Source organism: Thunnus thynnus, chromosome 18, assembly GCF_963924715.1.
Source record: "Thunnus thynnus chromosome 18, fThuThy2.1, whole genome shotgun sequence".
In the NCBI taxonomy this organism is placed as follows: Eukaryota; Metazoa; Chordata; class Actinopteri; order Scombriformes; family Scombridae; genus Thunnus; species Thunnus thynnus.
Window position 1 is genome coordinate 26045610 of NC_089534.1, and position 20147 is coordinate 26065756.

General features: G+C 39.6%; 1 protein-coding gene across 3 annotated transcripts in view; it reads left to right on the plus strand.

Annotated features, from left to right (window-relative positions):
- Window positions 1–20147, plus strand: part of cnih3 (cornichon family AMPA receptor auxiliary protein 3) — a 91748-nt gene that overhangs the window by 20856 nt on the left and 50745 nt on the right. For all 3 annotated transcript variants that reach the window (XR_010924493.1, XM_067572872.1, XM_067572873.1), the window contains exon 3: window positions 17603–17650. Coding sequence is in view for 2 of the 3 variants with exons in the window: in XM_067572872.1 (XP_067428973.1) it covers window positions 17603–17650 (48 nt within the window). In the remaining variant the exon portion in view is untranslated. The remainder of the gene's footprint in view (window positions 1–17602; window positions 17651–20147) is intronic.

Here is a 20147-nt window from a genome sequence, read left to right on the forward strand (position 1 = left end):
GGGCCACATACATTAATACACAACAGTACACAGGGTGATTCACTGTCTCGTCTTTCACTCTCTGTCTCTGACGTTCCCAGTCTTCATTCCTGCACATTCTCTCTCTCTCTTCATTAAATTTAAATCAGGCAGCTGGCATCCTACTAGTTTTGTATGCCCTCCTCTCCCCACTTCCTGGCTTACAAGAAGACTCCTATTATAGCACCTAAGGCCAAAGCATCAAGTATGAATGAATCATCTTTTACGAACAAATCCTTGAATCCAAATATAAATAAAGTAAAAGCTACAAGCCACAATAAAAGATAAACATGGAATCCACAGTTGGCCTGATCGTCCATGCAGGAAAAATATTAAGCAAACCTGATCTGCAGGCTCTATGTTTAAATGAACTGGACTGCATTTGTATAGCGCTTTTCTAGTCTACCAACCACTCAAAGCGCTTTATAACACATACCAACATTCACCTATTCACACACACATTCATACACTGATGGCAGAGGCTGCCATGCAAGGTGCCAACCTGCTCATCAGGAGCAATATAGTGCTTTTTATCTTACTTTTTTACTTTACAATGTTTCTAATGCTCACTCACCCATTCACGCACACACTCACACATCGGGAGCAATTTGGGGTTCAGCATCTTGCCCAAATACACCTGAGCCATGTCTTGACCACAGGAACTTTCCCCCAGCACTAAGAACCTTTTGAGGAACTCAGATGAAAGTTAATATAGACTGATCTGTTCATTATAATACATATATATTGATTGAAATGCAGTGTATCTGTACATATAGAGCGCCAGAGGCAGCACTGTTGTTCAGTCCAGTAAGAGCATGAAGCTTCACTTCACACTAAGACAAACTAATGTGGCAGCTACAATTGTTAGATTTCCTCTGTGAGACCAACATTTATCTTCCAAAAGGAATTATATCATATATCAAAATGCTACAGAGACATTAGAGCCAGAGCTAAATTACCAAAGAGCTGCACAGATCAGTTCATCAGATCATTTTCTCCCCAAGGATGAGGACACAGGAGTCAGGCTGCTGCTTGGAGATGACTGGCTGGTTTCACCCAGCCAGCAGCTCTGAAACGTCACAGCAGTTTTACAAACAGGAGTTATTTGGATAAACTGACCACATATTGGCAATCTAAATGGTTACTTTCTTGCCTGAAAAAATATTCAAACTTAATAAAGTGACATATTAACAGTCCCAGAGCGAAAATTACATCAGTCTGGCTCAAAATCTCCACCATTGCCCTGGGGTATTGTCGTACCAAAAGGCATACTGGGTAATGCAGACCCAAACAAGGGCCCTCCTCTCTACACCAAAACAGTGACAGAAAGTTGAAACTAAAAACCAGTGACACTGGGGGGAAAAATGTCAGCTCTAAAAAAGAAAAAATTGTCTCTGAAAAAAGACAGACATGAAGAAAACATTTGAGGATTGACATTGAAAGACATCATAATGCAAAAAATAAAATCAAAATAAAATAAGATTGTAATTTTATTTAATGCCAATGTTTCCTTTTTCAGTTCAGGTTTTGTTCTCAATGCCAAATTTTATTTCTGATGCCAAACTTTAACTGTCATTGTTCTAGTCCCATCCAAGCGCCCTAAAACAACACGTGTACAGTCAAGTGACAGCACCCTCTAGTGGCAGTAGTAATTATGACGGGAGCAAAGGAGGAAATCGGGTGACGTTATATACATGGGAGATCGCTGTTCGTTTCCCGAACCGCAAATCAATATTGTTTTTTTTGAAAGCATGACCACGATACCCTCCCTTAACCATGTGATTATTATTGTAACCATGACAGTGAATGTCCCCTAACAATAGCGAACTAGTCATTGTAAGTCAAACCACAATGTTTCCCCAAACCTTAATAAAGTTGTTGTGCCTTAACCTAACAAAACCTTAACAATAGCGTCGTCACATCATAAAACATTCACTTTTCAACAGTGATTTGAAAAAGTACAGGCACAAACAAATGATGTTGTCTGATGATAGGGACGTTAGATCAGAAAGCACTTCTGTGTTGTTCTGCAGTGCATGGAGCAACAACCTACCTATTTTTTCATTTGATTTGGGGGGTTTGTTGCTCCAGAGAAGCAGCAATCTGATCACATTTGCTTCCTAGATATAGATCACTGCTTCTTCTATCCGTATAATATGGAAATTGTTGGTAGCCAGTGCCTCACAGTTCTAGCACCAATGTTCTAGTTTGACAACCAAATATTACAGCACGTTTCTCTCACAACTATCAACTTTCGTCTGGGACAATCCTAAATTTTATATAGTGTTGGGGCCTTGACAGGTGCTACCAGACTCACTGCTGGCCACCCCCACAACTAATGCTATTCACGTCAGTTTATCCCTGATATTATTGAAAGGCTCTTCCAGGCTAATGCAGGGATTTAGGCTTTTAGTGATACTGTGTATCCAGCCTGCTATTTAAATAGGAGCATGTATTTGATTCAGCTTACAGAATATTATGTTTTAACAATACTCAATTCACAGGTTAATACACAGGATTATACATATATCCTCAACTCTCCCCGGCAGTCTGGTAAACAAAGTGGATCTGTAGTGAATATTAAATAAATGTTGTGCTTTAAACTGTGTCCTAACATCTGCGTTAATGTATTTATACATGTTAATGCATAAATATATTCATATATGTGCATGTAATGTGAGAGAAAAAGGTGGTTTGACAAACTGCGAGTCTCTTTGAGCATTGGACCGTTTTGAGTGTTTTTCTCACACGCGTTTTTTCCACCCCTTACACCAATCTCATCTCTTTCCGCTACCTTCTCGTTCTCAAAAAATTCTCAGTGAGGAAACAGGCATATATGTTCTGCTTCGTTGCTCTTCAAAATTGCCACAGCAGCAATCACAGGGGGATGTGGAGAAAAATGTACATTAGCGATGGCCAGCATGGGAAAGCTGCCCCCCGGTGAAGTTGTTTTAGGATGATTTCCAGCCTTCTAAATCCCTTTCCCTTGAGTCTTTTGGGGTTTTACTAACACAGTCAGATCTTAATAATGCATGGTGGTACAGTACAGTGCAAGCAGTTAGTTTGGAGGTGACTTTGACTTAAGAGCTCTGGACTGTATAGCTTCTCTGGAGTATTGACTTCTATACATCCTTAGGGATGAGCGGAAGAAAGAGGGGAGGAAAGTCAGAAAAGGAGACAGATTGATGGAAAAATTGCAAACTGAGTGAAAGAGAAGCATTAGAGATGGAGACAGACAGACAGAAAGAGGGAGCGATGGCTGAATGAGGATTTCTTAAGAGTCAAATGAAAAGAATTCTTCGGCTTGAAAGGCATTTTCAAGATTCTGAAAACAGTGCATTAGACCAGATTTCCCCACTCAGTACCACTTTCATATTTTGTCATATTTGCATATCATTATGCAATGCAGAGTGTATCAAAGAATCCAGCGGGGGAATGGGTACAAAAGGTTCCATCTAATTTTCTCTTCTCTCTTCTTTCTTCTCTCACTCTCCCATGTTTCCTAAAGCCATCCTTCCCCTTTTGCCTCTTGCTTCTTATATGAAACGCGTCACTGCTGCCCATTTCCAGATGGAAATGTGTGAATTTCTCTTTTCAATGCATTAATTAAATACATTGTTAAAGTTGTTAAAGCTACTCTTAAAGTTTTTTATGACAGGTTTAAATTAATGTCTTACTTTCTCCATGGGTTCCTCCAGACCCTGAAAACCCTGGAAACTTTGTGGATTACAAAAATAATAATTAATGAATACAGTAGAAACGAAAGTAACATTTTGTCCAGTGATGGTTATGTACATACAGTCATGTAGACAATTTCTTGAGGGTGTGCAATTTCACAATGCATATGTTAATGTTCACTCTAAACCATGCTGTTGCAGTAATTATCTGCTTTGGCTTCTATGTTCAATATGATCAAACCGCCCCCTATCAGTAACTATCTAAATATAATCGAATGACACTTCTACAATATTACATTTAAAAGCAATATTGAACAAGAAAATGAGAGCAAAAAGGCTTTGAAGTTGGGGCTAACGTTAGCTGGTAAGCTAGCAGCACTGTTGATTATTTAACATAAAAAATGGTTAAAACATGTAGATACTGTTTTTATTTACACTAATATATCTGTCCATCCCCTGTTTTGTAGGACAAATTATAGTGCTGAAAGTTTCTTTTGACAAAAAAACAATTTAGCTACTGATAATAGCAAGGACAACAAGTGAACACTAATGTTAATTACTCTTCTGGGTTATAGTAAAACCAGAGCAACTTTCTAAAGCCATCCAATATCATATATTCGAGAGGACACGTGCGTCCTCTGTGTGCATTATTTATAGATCTGAAGCCAAGATGTGGTTAGCCTAGCTTAGCATAAAGACTGGAAGCAGGGGCGCAGCGGGACACAGCATATAACATCCCCCCAGTAGGCAGGTAGCTCTGGCAGAGAGATCTAGATCTAGAGAGAAATATTTCAACAAACATATCAATCCTCACACAACTTTGAGAGACACACATATAGCATTCATCATTATGAATCTCTTCCACTTTTTATAGAATTAATTATCGATTACTTATCTGTCCCTTTACAGCATTAAACATTTAGGTGGACCCATCATTAATCCATCCTAACCCTAACCCTAACCTCACATCATAGGGTTAGGGTTAGGGTTGCATTACAGATGACTGACAATCTGAAATGATTACAGTGAAATAATGATGCCAATAAAATAGATGAGGCAATAAAATATGAACATAAGAGATAAATGATTAAAGAAAAGAAAGTGATTCATGACCATGAACTGCTTTTAAAAACATCATTCTGTTACATTTGTATAATTTCACTTGGACAGTTAGCCTATCTTGCTAGCGTTAGCACTGATTGCCACTACATGTTATACTTTTCGTGTTTCTGTAGATGTTTGAGCTGACTAATCTGTCTCTAAAGCTATTTAAGCTGTTGATTCTCAGTTCTTTTTTATCATAACAAACTGCTGCTTCGACTAATAGAAACTTAAAAACATTGTTTAATTAATTTAAGTTGCTGTATGATATAAGGAACGTACTTGTAACTTGGCCCTTTATTACATTTTCATTTGCATTAGTGGTTAGAGTTCAAGTGCAAGTTTCATCTTATTTTGGAATATAATTGGAAAATCTCTGCTTTGTCTTCCATTTGTCCTACATTTTTCTGTCTTTTTAATCCAGCAGGTTGGTGTTTTTCCCTTCTATCTGTCACACAGACACACGCTTCCAGAAATGATTTATATGATCCGTCTCTCACTAACCCTTGCATAATGTCTCCCGCCCGATTTCCTTCCTTCGTCTTCCTTTCTTTCTTGAAACCAGGCAGTCTAATTAGTGGTGTCAGTCAGCCTGCTACTCACATTGTGAGGAGCCACACATAAACACGCAGGTCTCTGTTACTCTCTCGTCAAGCACACACACACACGCGGTCAAATTTGACTGAAAATTTGTATTCAGACAGTGTAGTGGAAATAAGATAGAGAATAATGTTCCGGCACTTTGAAGAATTGTTTTTGCCCTCAAAAACTTGCTTCCCAAGAAAAGTAGGGTGGCTGTTGCTGGAGGAGCTGATGTGTTGGAGATGTTTCCTAAACTGTTTGATAGTGTATTTACATGTGCTTGTTCATTTTATGGATGAGTTTCTGTGTGTATCCAGTACTAATTCCTTGTGTGTGTGTGTGTGTGTGTGTGTGTGTGTGTGTGTGTGTGTGTGTGTGTGTGTGTGTGTGTGTGTGTGTTTGCCGGCAGATTGTTAGTGAGCAATTTCACAACGTGGAATTACCAGTTTAACATTTTGTAAACATTTTATTTGAACTAAATTCAGCTTTTTTTTCTCTCTTTGTGACTTTCCCCTTTCAACACTTCCACTTCACCTTCCACTGACACTTCAAATACTTTCATGTCTCAGGTCTTCAACTTCCAACAACAAAAAACAAAAAAAAAATCAGCTTGTATAACTCCCATAACTTCCACAGTTCTTGCACAATTACTGTATCTCCAACTGTTTCAGTGCTTACACTTCAGCCTTTTACTGACATAATCTTTCAGTTTACACTTCACAGTATACACTTGAACTGACACTAATTTCTTTCGGGACTTCCACTTCAACTGACACTTCCAGCTCAATGTATCACCTACACTTCAACTGACATTTTCAGCTCCTTTCAGCACTTTCTCTTCAACTGATACCTCAACTTGGCTCAGTGCTTACACTTTTTTACACAAATTTTGACACCTCAACTTTATTCAGACCTCACACTCAAAATAAACTTCTTCCAGCATCTCTACTTTAACTGCTATATCTGATTCTTTGAGTGTGTGTATTTTGACTGCCACTTCAACTGCTTTAGTACTTTTCAAATGTTTCAACGACAAAATTTCTGCAGTGAGCAAACATTTTCTTCAGAAAATGTAGCCTCTTTTAGTTTGCCTTTCAGATCTAAGAGGACTGGAGAGTTAATTTTCAATCGCACAGTAATGTTTGCCAAGACAAGAACTTATTGTCATCACTATACAAATCAAATGCTTTTAATGTTTTAGTGTTAATCTGCATGCAACAGAAGCTTAAGCATATTTCATATATACATTGATTTGGCCATCAAAATATCCTTTTTTAGCACCTTGTAAAAGAAGGGGTGCATACTTCACAGTCCTCGTTCCATGCAAAACTGCTTAAAGTTAGGTTGAAGTTAATATAATGCTACAGCAGAGTCAGTTAGAGTGGGTATCTTTGCTCTGGCATGTAGGTTCATTGCTCTGTCCCAACAACAAACATGCACGCCACTGCCAGGACTTATTCCTCCACCACCGCTCAGCAAGGAAACACCGTCAGTGAAAACACAGAAAGCAAATTACAACCTAGAAAGATCATAACTTTAGATGATACTCACTTGCTTTGCTGAACTCAGACTAATTGAAGCCTCATATAACATCTAGAATGAATCTTCCAGAACAAGGTTTGTTGATTTTGTTCCTTATCTTTTACTCTGCATGATGAAATCACTTGACAGCCAGCATGCAGAGGAGGAATGATTACAACCAGCAGTAACTGTCTCAATAAACATATTGCATGTGGGCGGTGTATTAAGGTAATGAAAAAATAATCAGAATCTGTCCTTTAATTTTCCTTCCACATCACTCACTCTGCTCCATTCTACAGTATGAAGATGAGCATGTTTTTCCTGTATCAACATATGTCTCCCTTCTGCTGTTTGCTCCTCACTGCTCCACACTGGAGACTTTAAACTGTAATGCATGCTGCTACAGGCCTCCTGTGACTCAGAAACTAAGTAAGTAATGACTGAATAAACTAATGAATTAATATTAAATTTAAAGTTCAGTGATGTTGTAAGGTCTGGTCTCTCCAGCATTTAAAAACAGTGATTTTTTTTTGTGTAATCAACTCTTAAATGGAATCACTGCAAAAAAAGATTCTGACAAGTTAATTATGTTGAGTTCAACTTTGACACGCAAAATCACCCTGCTGACCAATAGCAAGCTGTCTTGACATTGCTGACCTTTGAGGGAATGGAGAGCCAGAGAGTTTAAAATGAAGCTATCGTAGCTTATTAGCTGTTAAACTGCTCTACAAAAGAAGAACGTTTGTCAGACAGAACAAGAGTCAATGGTACAAATACATGTATTGAATAAACTGTGTGAACAGACAGTATGCAGCAAGATGTTTTTTCACTCTTCAATAACTTCTTATTGAATGAAATGATTTGCAATTCTCAGAACAAAATCCCATTGAGTGGTAAACAGTCCAGTACAAACAATATAAGAGAGACTCTCACATATCCAGTCATAGATACATACACATAGATACTGTATGCGGGATGCGTCTCAGCTGCCGTCATATTGGTTCAGTCTGGCTGCTCTCTGCAGGGATGAATACCAGACTTTTGTGCTGCATTTGAACATTCTAATGAAACTGAGGCACAAGGAATAATTTCATGGGCGAGTAGTTATTAGACAACGCTTTACTCACACAAATATGAATTTAATATACTTTTATCATTATAAGCAATTTAAAGTGGCTGTTAATCTTGGACTCTATTTATCAAACCTGGATACAGCCACATGCCCACATAGGAACCAACCAGGCACCTACCTGATTATCTCGCTCAAAGAATAAACGCTGCTTTCACGTTGACTAAATTAATATGAGATTAAATTTATACTGATCATGTCTCTCATACACACACATGCAGCCCACAACTCACTGTCATTTTCCTGCTGCTTGTGGTTTTGTTTCTACAAAACAATTAATTGAGCAGAACGTGTAACTGCTACACTGGAAGAACTTGAACTTACTTGAACTTTATGTAAATATAATGGGAAATGTCAGTAGAATGTATGTGAAAAAACATGAATATCATTAAAGCAGAATTGTGAAGCACATTGACATTGGACTTTTTTATTAGTTACAACTATAAAAAAAACAAACTGCTGGAAAATTGATTGATTGTTTGACAGTTCAGTGAGTTATGATAGCTGTAAGAGTGGATAGACCTCTTCTCACAATATACTTGTATGCATTAAAAGGGGCGGCCTAATATGGCATTTACATGTATATATCCATAGATCCAGTGCTAGCATGTTCTCGGCCTGCTAACGTGTTAGCCATTAGCCATGGATGTATAATAAGAGTTGGATAGGGTGTCGCTTCTCAGCCTTGCAGCCAATTTTTCCCAGTGGCCACTCGCGGTATTGCAGCAAAAAATCCTCCTGCAGTCCAAAAAGCATTTTCCCCATAGACCACCATTGTAAAAGAGACACCTGTAAAACTGTTGACAGGACCCCTTGAACTGCAAACAACGTCAATTATGACTCTTTTTATGGTGAACTTTTGATCCATGGAGGTTGAACTTTCCTCGAGCCGAGAAAAGTGATTTAAAAATCTGTGACGTCGTCACAATGTAAAGTCTATGGGCTGAGTGGGAGCTTGCGAGCGGGGCCAACGGGGGAAACACTACTGTGCATATTCAGTGGGCCGCAAACCTGGAAGCTAGAAACTTTTTTTGCGTATGTGCCAGTCGAGCAATTCCTATAGGACTGAATGGGCGCCATTTTTAGTCCGGTATCCAGTTCTTATAATACATCCATGCCATTAGTTCACCAGCTACATTTTTTCACCTAGCTGTGTGAGTAGTTCCAACATCACCAAGACTTTAGCCTATTGCCTATTTCAGGAGCGCGTGCAGATGAACTGTGCTGCTTTCTGGTGTGCTAGACCTTTATTGTCAGTAAAAGGCAAACAGGCGTATCCATGCACAAACACAGATAACGTGTTAACACTCTCCTCTACACGATGAAAACACTGCTGGCTTTACATGTCTGTGAGGATTTCACACGTATCTCTCCCTCACATGCAGACGCACACAAACACAGATGTCCTGTGATGAAAATACATTATAGTTCACTTCTTTGTTTCCCACAGTGCTCAGGGTTTAATGCGTTCTTTACAGTGCTCCTGTCATCTGTTGCTTGTGCAACTGTTACACACATCCTGCAGACACACTCCAGTGAATAAACGCACACCCTTGCATGTTTAATATGCGCACATACGCTTCATTATGAAGGGATGAAGCTGTAGCCAGGAGCGCTGATAATCATCTGAGTCTGAAATCTAAGTGATAACTGAGGTAGGAGATGAAGGAACGAGAGACTTGTGTCTTTTTTTTAATAGATCAGGCTGTTCAAATGTTTTATGTGTGTGAATTTTAAGTATTTTTCATGAAGTAAGTTTATTGATGTCTATCAGCCTTGCAACAAGGACACAAGCACCAACTGATGGCAGTTTCTGTAGCCTCTTAAATGCTCCCCTCTGACCCTCATCAGCCTTATCACTCCATCTCCCTCACTGCTCCACACCTGTCTCCCCCGCTTAGATTTAAGTCTTATTTGATTCACAGGGGCCATTTAAACACACTTTGCACCAGGAGAACATTAACATTATGAACCTTTTCTTCTTTATCTTTAGGGTCAATCATGCTTACACCATGCAGTTCCTGTAAATGAGAATTTGCTCTTAATTGGCCTGCCTGGTTAAATAAAGGTCAATTTAAACCGCCACCCCTCCCCCCCACTCTCCCTCTGCTCCCCCCGCTACCTCCTCCCTCCCTCTGCCTCACTCGACTTGTTTATACTTCCGCGCCGCTCTCGCTTGTCAAGCAAATTCTCGCTGAGTAACATTTCAAAGAGGCATCAGCCTAATTGCTTGCTAATGAGAAGACAGTTGCGGGTATGTGCACATGCACACACCAACAAACACACACACACACACATGCTGCTTAGAGTGGAATATATTTGCATGTCCTCGTTGAAACCCGTTAGGAGATGAAGGCGAGGGGAGATGGTATCGCACAGGAGTGAATTGGTCCGGTCCTTGATGAGGTGCACAGTCTCAACCAGAAATAGACATTAGCACTGGAGATAATTGGCTATCAGACCGGATGCATTTCATGGTGTGGTGTGTTTTTTGTCAGAGACAGGAGTGTGCGTTCATGTAAGTGTATATGGATGTGGGTGTATGTGTGTGCAGAGGATGAGGTCATATTGAGGACAGAGGGTGGGTCAGAAAAGTCTGCGTTTTGAAGAACATGAAAGACTTTCTGTGCCTGCCGCATGAATCTGCAATCCACGACTATGAATATAAATTCTTACCCCGACCACTTTTTTCCGCGGTTCCTCCTCCTAATCACAGATTCCCTATTTTTGCCAGTCATGCCGCTGCCGTACATTGCACTTCAAAGTCCAACTTTCTTCAGCAGAGATGGCTTCTCCTTGTGCTTTGAAATATTTGAAATAATGAAAAGTTTTTGGTTTCTTTTTTCCCATGCTTCCTTCCCTTGCTCTTGTGAAATGAGGTAAAGTCCCATGAGGCGTTTTGGGGAGATGAGAGATTGACGGAGTGGAAGTCGTGATACTTCACTCTCATCGCACACTCTCAGGCACACTCATACACAAGAAATTAATACAAAATGACTTGATGGTCACCCTTCTTTTCCCGCTTCCTTTCACTTATTTCCTTCATCCCTCCACCACCACCTCTCTCTCTCTCTCTCTCCATTGTTACAGTGATGTTACCTCAGACATGTTTGCAGCCTTCTAACCAGGAACCTCTGGCTTCATTATTTAGAGCACAGGCATAAATTAAACATTTTCCAGGAGAAACCTCTGCAACTGAAAGCCTCTTAAAAATAGTAACCAAATATGTATGTTAACTTTGTTATGGATGCATATTTTAGGAAATGATAAACACACACTCAGAATTTGAAGAACATTTTGGCATCTAACTTCAAATATATCAAACAACAGTTTTTTAGAACTAAACCAATACCTCTGCTTTAAAAGAATAGTTCAACATTTTGGGAGATGTGAAATGATGGATTAAGATGGTTGTCAATGTAAAAAGGGTTTCTCCATCCATCCTCCACCAAGGTGCAGCTGAATCAGGTGTCTCTCAGATCAGAGACAGCAAACTTCAGAGGGGAAAGACTGGAACACACTGATTGAGTTTGCAGCCCTTATAGGGTTGTGCAGAGAGCCCAGTATTTGTATTTCTATCTATATTTGTTGAGGCAGCAAAATTATTTGTATTTGTATTCGAATAAAAGTGGAAAGAGGCTTGAAAATCCTTTTTTTGTTTTTATTATGCTTTTAATTTAGAAAATTAAAGTGTCACAATAAGTGTTCATGAATAAACTACCTTACGAAGGAGGTCCCTACACGGGGTCTCGAACTGGAGTCTCTCAGATCCTAGACGACTGGACCTTCAAAGGCGATTCTTGCTTTGCACTTTTCATTTATTGCCCATTTTTTACAACCTTGCTTTGTGGAAAGGAGAAGGGGAACAACATCATGTAGCAGGTGGATGTGACTCCCTTCGTTGAGACCTGCTGATAGATGTAACAGCAGAGCAGAGGAGAGAGACTGAGATAGCAATGTAACCAACCTGGGCGCTGGTATTTGACATGGGATTTTTTTTTTCCCAAAAACAAATATACATATATATATATATATATATATATATATATATATAAACATAGCACAAAAAGTAAGGACATTTGTGTTTGGTAGATTATTTCTTTGTTGTAACAATGCTAAATAATCTTAAATAAATCTTATACCGTTGGAAAGCCTGTTTATTTCCCTTTTAAATGGTGCCACATTTGTAAGGAACATGCATTTGTGGGATGAGTATGTGGGTTGCGCCCATGAAAAATTTGCCAAATCTTCACTGCCAATGCCAAACAGCTTATTCTGCCATTGACTCTTGTTTGGTGTTTGGTGGATTGGATGATTGAAGTTTGAAGAAACAAGACATATTGGCAATTTAACAATTTATTCATTTAACAAACCGGAGCCTCCTCAGTGTGTGGAAGAACCATCCACAGCCACAACAGCCTGGCACCTCCTTCTCATGCTGGTCACCAGCCTGGTCACACACTGCTGTGGGATGGCATCCCATTCTTCAACCAGCATTTGTCGCAAGTCAGCCAACGTGATTGTGTTGGTCACTCTGGTACGAACAGCAAGCCCAAGCTGATCCCACAAATGTTCAATGGGGTTGAGGTCAGGACTGCTGGCAGGCCATTCCATCCTCTCCACTCCCAAATTCAGGAGGTAGTCTCTGATAAACCCCACTCTGTGGGGGCGAGCGTTGTCATCTTGGAGGACAGAGTTCGGTCCCAGACTGTGGAGATATGGGATTTCCACTGGTTGCAGAATCTCATCTCGATACCTCTCTGCATTGAGATTGCCTCCAATGATGACAAGCCTCGTTTTTCCAGTGAGGGAGATGCCGCCCCACACCACCACACTGCCTCCACCAAAAGATGTTACTCTATTGGTGCAGCAATCAGTATAGCGTTCTCCGTGTCTTCTCCACACTTTGACGCTATGATCCAACTGCCGTAGGCACAATCTGGACTCATCGCTGAACATAATGTTCCACATGTTCAGGTTCCAGTGCACGTGTTACCAACACCAGTGCAAATGGGCCTGACGGTGAAGGGCAGTCATGGCAGGCCTCCTGGCAGCCCTATGCTGCCAATCAGGTGCCAATCAGGCTTCGAAGCACTTTTGTATTATTAAGGACCAAGTCAGATATATCAGAGCTTTAAAAAAAATTGTGGTTTCCTAGTTGTAATCATAACTTGGATGTTGATGTGAACAATATTTAGCAAGTTGGGAAATTGTAATTATGATACTCTGATGCTGCATTAACTCTTTACTTAACACACAGACGTTCAGGTAAGTGTTGATCTACTGTACTAATTTCACTCTCAGGAAGAGGGCAAATAAGTTATTTTTCAAAGTGTTGCACCATATTTATAAAAGAACTTAGTCATTTGAAATAAAAGTGTTAGAGAAAATGAGGTAAGATAAGCCTTCACTGTTCCCCAGGGAAAGAATTTTGGGTGTTGCAGTAGCACAAAGACATAGAAGTAAAGATGAATAGGGAAGAAGTAATAATGATTTTTTTTAAATAACAAACAATATAAAAGCAATTCAAGTCAAAAGTATAAGGCACACAATATACATATACCCTGACCAGTGTTCCACCTTAAACTAATAGTGCTGTACAATACCGTCTCTAAGCAAAATGACATAGTTGTGTGATACACACATAAAGACATATGTGTGCATACTGATCAAGAAAGAGTTGGGTGGTGCAGGAGGTGTGAAAGGCTGCAAAAAAGACATGGTGACTCATTCAAAGTGGAAGGTAATCTTTGATACTTCATACAACAACAAACACACAGTCAATCAAGACTTTGCAGCCCTGCAGGTCCCTTGTTTAACCTTTGATTTGTGCTTCTGAGCTGTGAGCTCAACTGCCTGTCCACAAACACAGAAACAGGACAGGTAGAAAGACCATCATGAGTACCTGCATCAGTCATCACTGAGTGATGTAGCTGCAGTGAAGGCTTATGATCACATTTCCAATTACAGGCTGACATAATACTTAACAGCTATTATATCAGTGTGCCCAAATGAGATCCTCTATATACAGTGTAGTAACAAAACATGACATCAGATGTTTCAGAATGAGATTTCAGTACTTAAGATTGAATTTAAGAGTGAAAGTTAAGCCCTCAGGTGCATAGAAGTCATATTACTTTTTTACTGTACTAAGTTGGAAATACTGGATGCCCTGTTGTGTCTGTGTGTGTCTCTCTCTCTCTCTCTGTATCTCACAGCTGTGTGTGTGTGTGTCTCACAGCTCTCACCCTGTAAGCTCCTGCTTCTCTTTCCAATTCATTCTCTCTCTCTCGCTCTCTCTCTCTCTCTCTCTCTCTCTCTTTCTCGCTCGCTCTCTCTCTCTGTCTCGCACACACACACACATACACACACACACACACACACACACACAGACTGCTGCACGGCTGTTTGCACTGTAGTTTAGCAGAGATAGTTTCTCACACAGATCAATCTAATTCACAGACGTCTTGTCTGCATTCAGCATTAAATATATGATATTAAAAAAATACACAGGTAAATTAAAAATCACAAAGGGCTTAAATTAAGGGATTATGTTGTTTAAAGATACACATATTGACTGTCACTTACAGTATATGAAAAAGTAAATCACAATAAGCAGAGCCCATCACAAACATTCATAAACACTGTGTTCACAAGCAGCAAGCTCCATTTTTACTCCAATTATTTCAGCACATTTCCATATTGTTTAATCCTGTTTTCCTTGTGTGGTTACTAAATATCAGTTCAGCTTTAGACACGTTGGCTTTGATGTTTTTGTATGAGCCTAAATATTTTTTTATATACTTTATCAGCAGGGAGCCTCCGTTGTTGACGTCTGCAGCCAGCTTATGAGAAGCAGAGATAAAGTCAAAATGACTGTCCACAAGCACCAACAGTGTGACGCTGAGATCAGTATATGATTCATAAGCAGCCAGAGTTTTGGATCCCCCCCCGTGGAACAGCCAGCGCTGCCAGTCACGTCCAGATTGCATCGCTATAGGAATTTGTTAATATTTGATGATGATGTGAAAAACTTTGCTGAAATGGTGGCTGTTAGAGTCAGCATTGTGGCCAGTGCTGATTTAAGCATTATCAGCTTAATATACAAACTGAGAACCCTCAAATATTGAAACATAGTAACACAGAATAAATACAGTGACAGTGATAGTAACTGCTGGAGTAAAAAGTTACACTCCTGCTCTGTCTTAGTGAATTTCTTGGCACTCTACACGATGTGGAGAAACTCCAAGTGAGATCTAGCAAACTTTCTTTGAGGTATTTCTCAAAATAGTCCTTAGAGGTCTTCATGGGTCCAAAAGTTTGGAAAGAACAGAAGAATAGAGTGGGAAACCTGCCCAAACCTGACATGTATACATTCATTTTCAAAAAAAAGAAAAAAGAAACCTGATGTAAAACTCTACCTGAATAATGTCTACCAGAACAGACTCAAACAGAGAGAGAACACCACCACTGACAGCAGTATGATACACCACCCGTTGACAAAGAGTCATGCTTGAAAAGAATAGCAATACATTATCATTTTTCCCGCACTTCACATTTCACATTCACCGCCTTGCATCCGAAACACATTTTTACCCATGCAGTGATTATGAGGCTCCTCATGATCAGGGCTGGTGTTAGACGTACTGAAGAAGAAACCCACCTGAGCTCACTTAGCATATAACCATGTCTTACTGTAGCTGAGGAATATATTAGACAATTCTGACTTCAGAATTCACATCCAGTTCCAGTGTTTAGTGCCAAGTAGTGAGTTGTTTCAATTTTAGGCTGCAGTTCTTGCATCCCATCATATCCCATCCCCTCTCATTTGCATTTTTAGAAATGCCAACCACAACATTAACATTAACTATACAGTAGTTGTAATGTAGTTTTGTATTTTGTATTATGTGTCCTGTGTGTTTTTTGCTTTGTACAGTTTGTTATTGTTCTGTTATATGTTATAATTGTGACTTGCTGAAGGGACTGCAGATCAAAATGATATATAAGCTAACTCTGGTACAGTACATCACATGATAACATTTATGTTTGACACTGTCCATGGTCCCAATAAATACATAAGACAAAAAACACTGAATGTGATCTGGAGAATCATCCAATATTGACCTTCCTGTGTGCTGACAGGGTTGATCTAAAGACAATATAATATGTTTTTCTTTTTTATAAATATATATTTTGGTACGAGAATCAAAACTTATTTGCAGCCTCCTACCCAGAAACCTCTGGCTTTATTATTCAGAGCACAGACATAAATTAAACATTTTCCATGAGAAACCTCCATAACTGCCTCTTAAAAATAGTCAAATATGTATGTTAACCGTCTTATGGATGCATATTTTAGGAAATGATAAACAGACACTCAGAGTCTGAACTGTGAATTGGCATCTAACTTCAAATGCACCAAACTGCAATTTTTAGAACACACCAATAACTTTGCCTTAAAAGAATGGTTTTAGGAATACACTCATACACTTTCTTTCTGAGAGTGAGATGAGAAGACTAATATCAGTCGCTGGTCTATGTGTTAGGCACAGAACTGGATTCAGGAGGTGGTTATCTTAGCATAAAGACCAGCAAAGTAGGGGGAAACAGCTAGCCTGGCTCTGACAGAAGTTTAAAAATACCACCTGCCCCTCTAAAGCTCACTAGTACAGGTGATGTTCAACAATTAGCAGTTTTAGGAGAAGTTGCAAGTTGGTTTTGGTACCAAACCTAGAAACTTCATAATGACGACAAGGAAGCTGCACTCAGTCACTGCGCCTGACTGTTGCCTACTAAGGATAGTTCCAGCATCTAACTCACCTTAAAACCACAATTTTTGTAATTCTTTTCATTTACAGGTTAAACAAACAGGATTCACTCAGATATTAGACATAGTGACACACAGACCAAGACCCACTGCAATTCAGTGGTACCCTACCCAACCAGATTAGACTGGATATCATTTGGACCCGGCCTGAAATGGGTTCTAGGTCTCAGATGCAAGAAACTTTCTACTGGTAGCATCATTCATCAACAAAATAGAAGAGAGACCCACCCCAGCTCCTTCTTATTAGCACATGTTAGACAATTCTAACTTCACAGTTTAGTTTAGTTCCAACTTTTAGCGCCAATGTGGAAACAGTGTGTCATTTACAGGGAGGCAGAAAGTAAGGGTGTAGGTTTAATTTAAGAGGAATCAAAACAAAATAAACACACTAATGAAGAATTATGTATCTTTACATTTGAAAAGATATTTGTCTTTCGTTTCTATATATTGAGAGATGCTTGTGTAAAAGTGAGAAAATATTATAATCTGGGGAACTCCTCACCTAAAACTAACATATTAACAGACATATTTTAGTGTAGTTTAGTTTACTTTAGCTCAGTGATAAAATACATCTCAAATGCTTTTGTATATCTAGCATCAGCATCTAATTTTCACCTACTTTCCCTCGAAATACAAGCCATTTTTTAAAATTTTGTTTCATCTTTCATCAGATGCCAACATACACAACATGAACAAAGTGTTGTGTGAATGCTAGAACTTACCTGTTCTCCGTCTGTCCCCTTACAGAGGGAGAGACTGCGGAACATCGAGAGGATCTGCAATCTGCTGAGGAAGGTAAGCAGTGAAGGACAAATCCCAGATTGATGTCGTGAAGGAAGATGTACTCTAATGAGAAAGTACAGAAAATGAAGTGGAACTGGAATTCCATCTTACTTGCATCTGATATCTGATTCTTTTAAGTTTATTAAATATGTTTTTTGCTTTATCCATCTGTCGTATGTGCAAACTCAAAATGCATCTTTTAAATTCTCTGAATGTGGTGCATTGACAGCAGTTTCTTCACACTTTTCTCCTTATTAGTTAGAAATGCAAAGCTTCTTCTCGACAATTTTGTATCAGATTTTTGAGTTATGTGAGTTTTTAGAGCTGCATAATGATATTCCTCAGGTCTGGTGCCAGTAGTCGAGCTTTTGAATGAATTTTTGATTTGCACGGTGATGCTTCCTTTGTCTTCTTGCCTCATGTTGGACTGACATCAAAGGGGAGACAGAGATTGAGATGTGCTGTGCTCTGCAGAGCCATGCTGTGTGTGTGTGTGTGTGTGTGTGTGTGTGTGTGTGTGTGTGTGTGTGTGTGTGTGTGTGTGTGTGGTGTGTGTGCAGACAGTTTGCCTTGAGGACTCAGTATGAGGATGAGAAGAGGCCTCCTTCCAGCTTCAGTGTGACATCTGTTTCTCTCTCCACCTCTCTGAAACTCACACTGTGTCTGCATGTTTCATGCACGTGTGCTCGCAAGTGTGTGTGTGTGTGTGTGTGTGTATGTGTTTGTTTATGTGTGTCTGTTTATGCTGGAGGTTCATTGGTTGAACAGCTGATCTTGGTTATCAGTGTTGTCAACTCGACCCCCAGGCCCTCCACTGGCCCCCCAGGGGAAGGATATTCTCCCTACAGTACTTAACACAGAGACAAATACACACATGCATGAATACACGAACACACAAAGCGACATACAGTGCATACACACATCCAGATGCACTGTCCTTGCAGCTGTGACCTACTGTGCAGAGATCATTGGAGGTGGCTGCTGACATGATACTAGAGGTTTAAGCTTAATCCAAAGACCCCCTACAGAGATCAAAAATGACATCTACTCCTTCTCCCTTATTCATAAATCCAGAATCTCTGAATATATAAATATTTTTCATTTCAAAAGTTTGACAGTTGGACACATGACATCTCCTACTTCACTGAAAAGTCCATTCACAACGTTTGTGCACTGGAGGCTTCAAGTTTCCATATCACAGTTGTGTAAGTTGCATACTCTACCTCGATTGGCTTTCGAACTAGTTGTGATGTCACAAATCATGCTTGTATGTACACACCTTTACCTTCAGCAGGTGAATTTGAAATTGAACTCTGCACATACATCATTCACATCTAACTGAAGGAACAAGTAGCAACACAATTTTGAGTGGAGGGGCATTTTAAGAATTAATGAATGCCATTCCAACCAATAATTGCTTCTATGAATAATTTTTCTTTTTCTTGCAGGGCATATATGAGTTAGGAAAGTAACATCATATTATATGTTTTATATCTAAACCTCATGTTAAATCTACAGCTGTCAGGAGTTCCTTTTAGTTGTCGGGGCTCAAGACAGTTGCCTACTTAGCCTAATGGTAAATTCCACGCCTACTGTGGTTCGCAACTGACTGCTACCTTCTTATTGATAAAAAATGCCCAGATGCAGACATTCAGCACTTTTTTGTCAGTGACTACTTTCAAATTTTGTTAGTCATGAAGAAGCCACAGTGAGTTGGCTAAATTCAACCGAGAAAAAATGTATAGATTAAATAAACTGTCTGTTTTTTGGCTAATCCGGTAAATTAAAGGTCCTTCATTGCATTGATGCAAAAATCTTATAAATCCTATTCATTGATTTTCAGTACTGCCTGAAAAGCCCTAACACAACCATAGATAATTACCTCAGAAAAAATGCTACAGCAAAATAGGCTAACAATGTTTATCAGCATATATACAGTCAGTCATCACACTGTCCAACCCAATGCACGAGGTGATTGACGAACAGCATCGTCTAGCAGCTCAAAGCAAAGAGAAATGGCAAGAGAGGACATCCCTGCCAAGTGCCTCAAGTGACGATTTCCCTTTTTCATACATCTATTCAGACGCACACCATTTATGAACTATATTTTCTCTCTGTTGCATACTGTGCCTGTCAGTTTGGATGCCTGAGGTCCTGATGCAGGAGGATCTGCTGCATTGTGAAGGTTTTTTCCCTCCTTTCTCCAGAGCTCCTCTTCCCTCCACTAAACTATTCAGCTCGCTCCAACTGGCACAGACGCAGCACGGTGGTCCTGATTGATTTGGTTAAAAGCTTTGGCTGCTCTTTCTTTATGTTGGCATACCTATTTGATAGTTTTCACTGCACACACACATTGTTCTCAATGGAGTGTGTTGTGTTTCTGATGGGCTTTGGACGGCTGCAAACCCATGCAGATGACAATAGCTAGAGGGGATATACTGTGTTCTTTACTTTCAGCTGTGTGTGTGTGTGTGTGTGTGTGTGTGTGTGTGTGTGTGTGTGTGTGTGT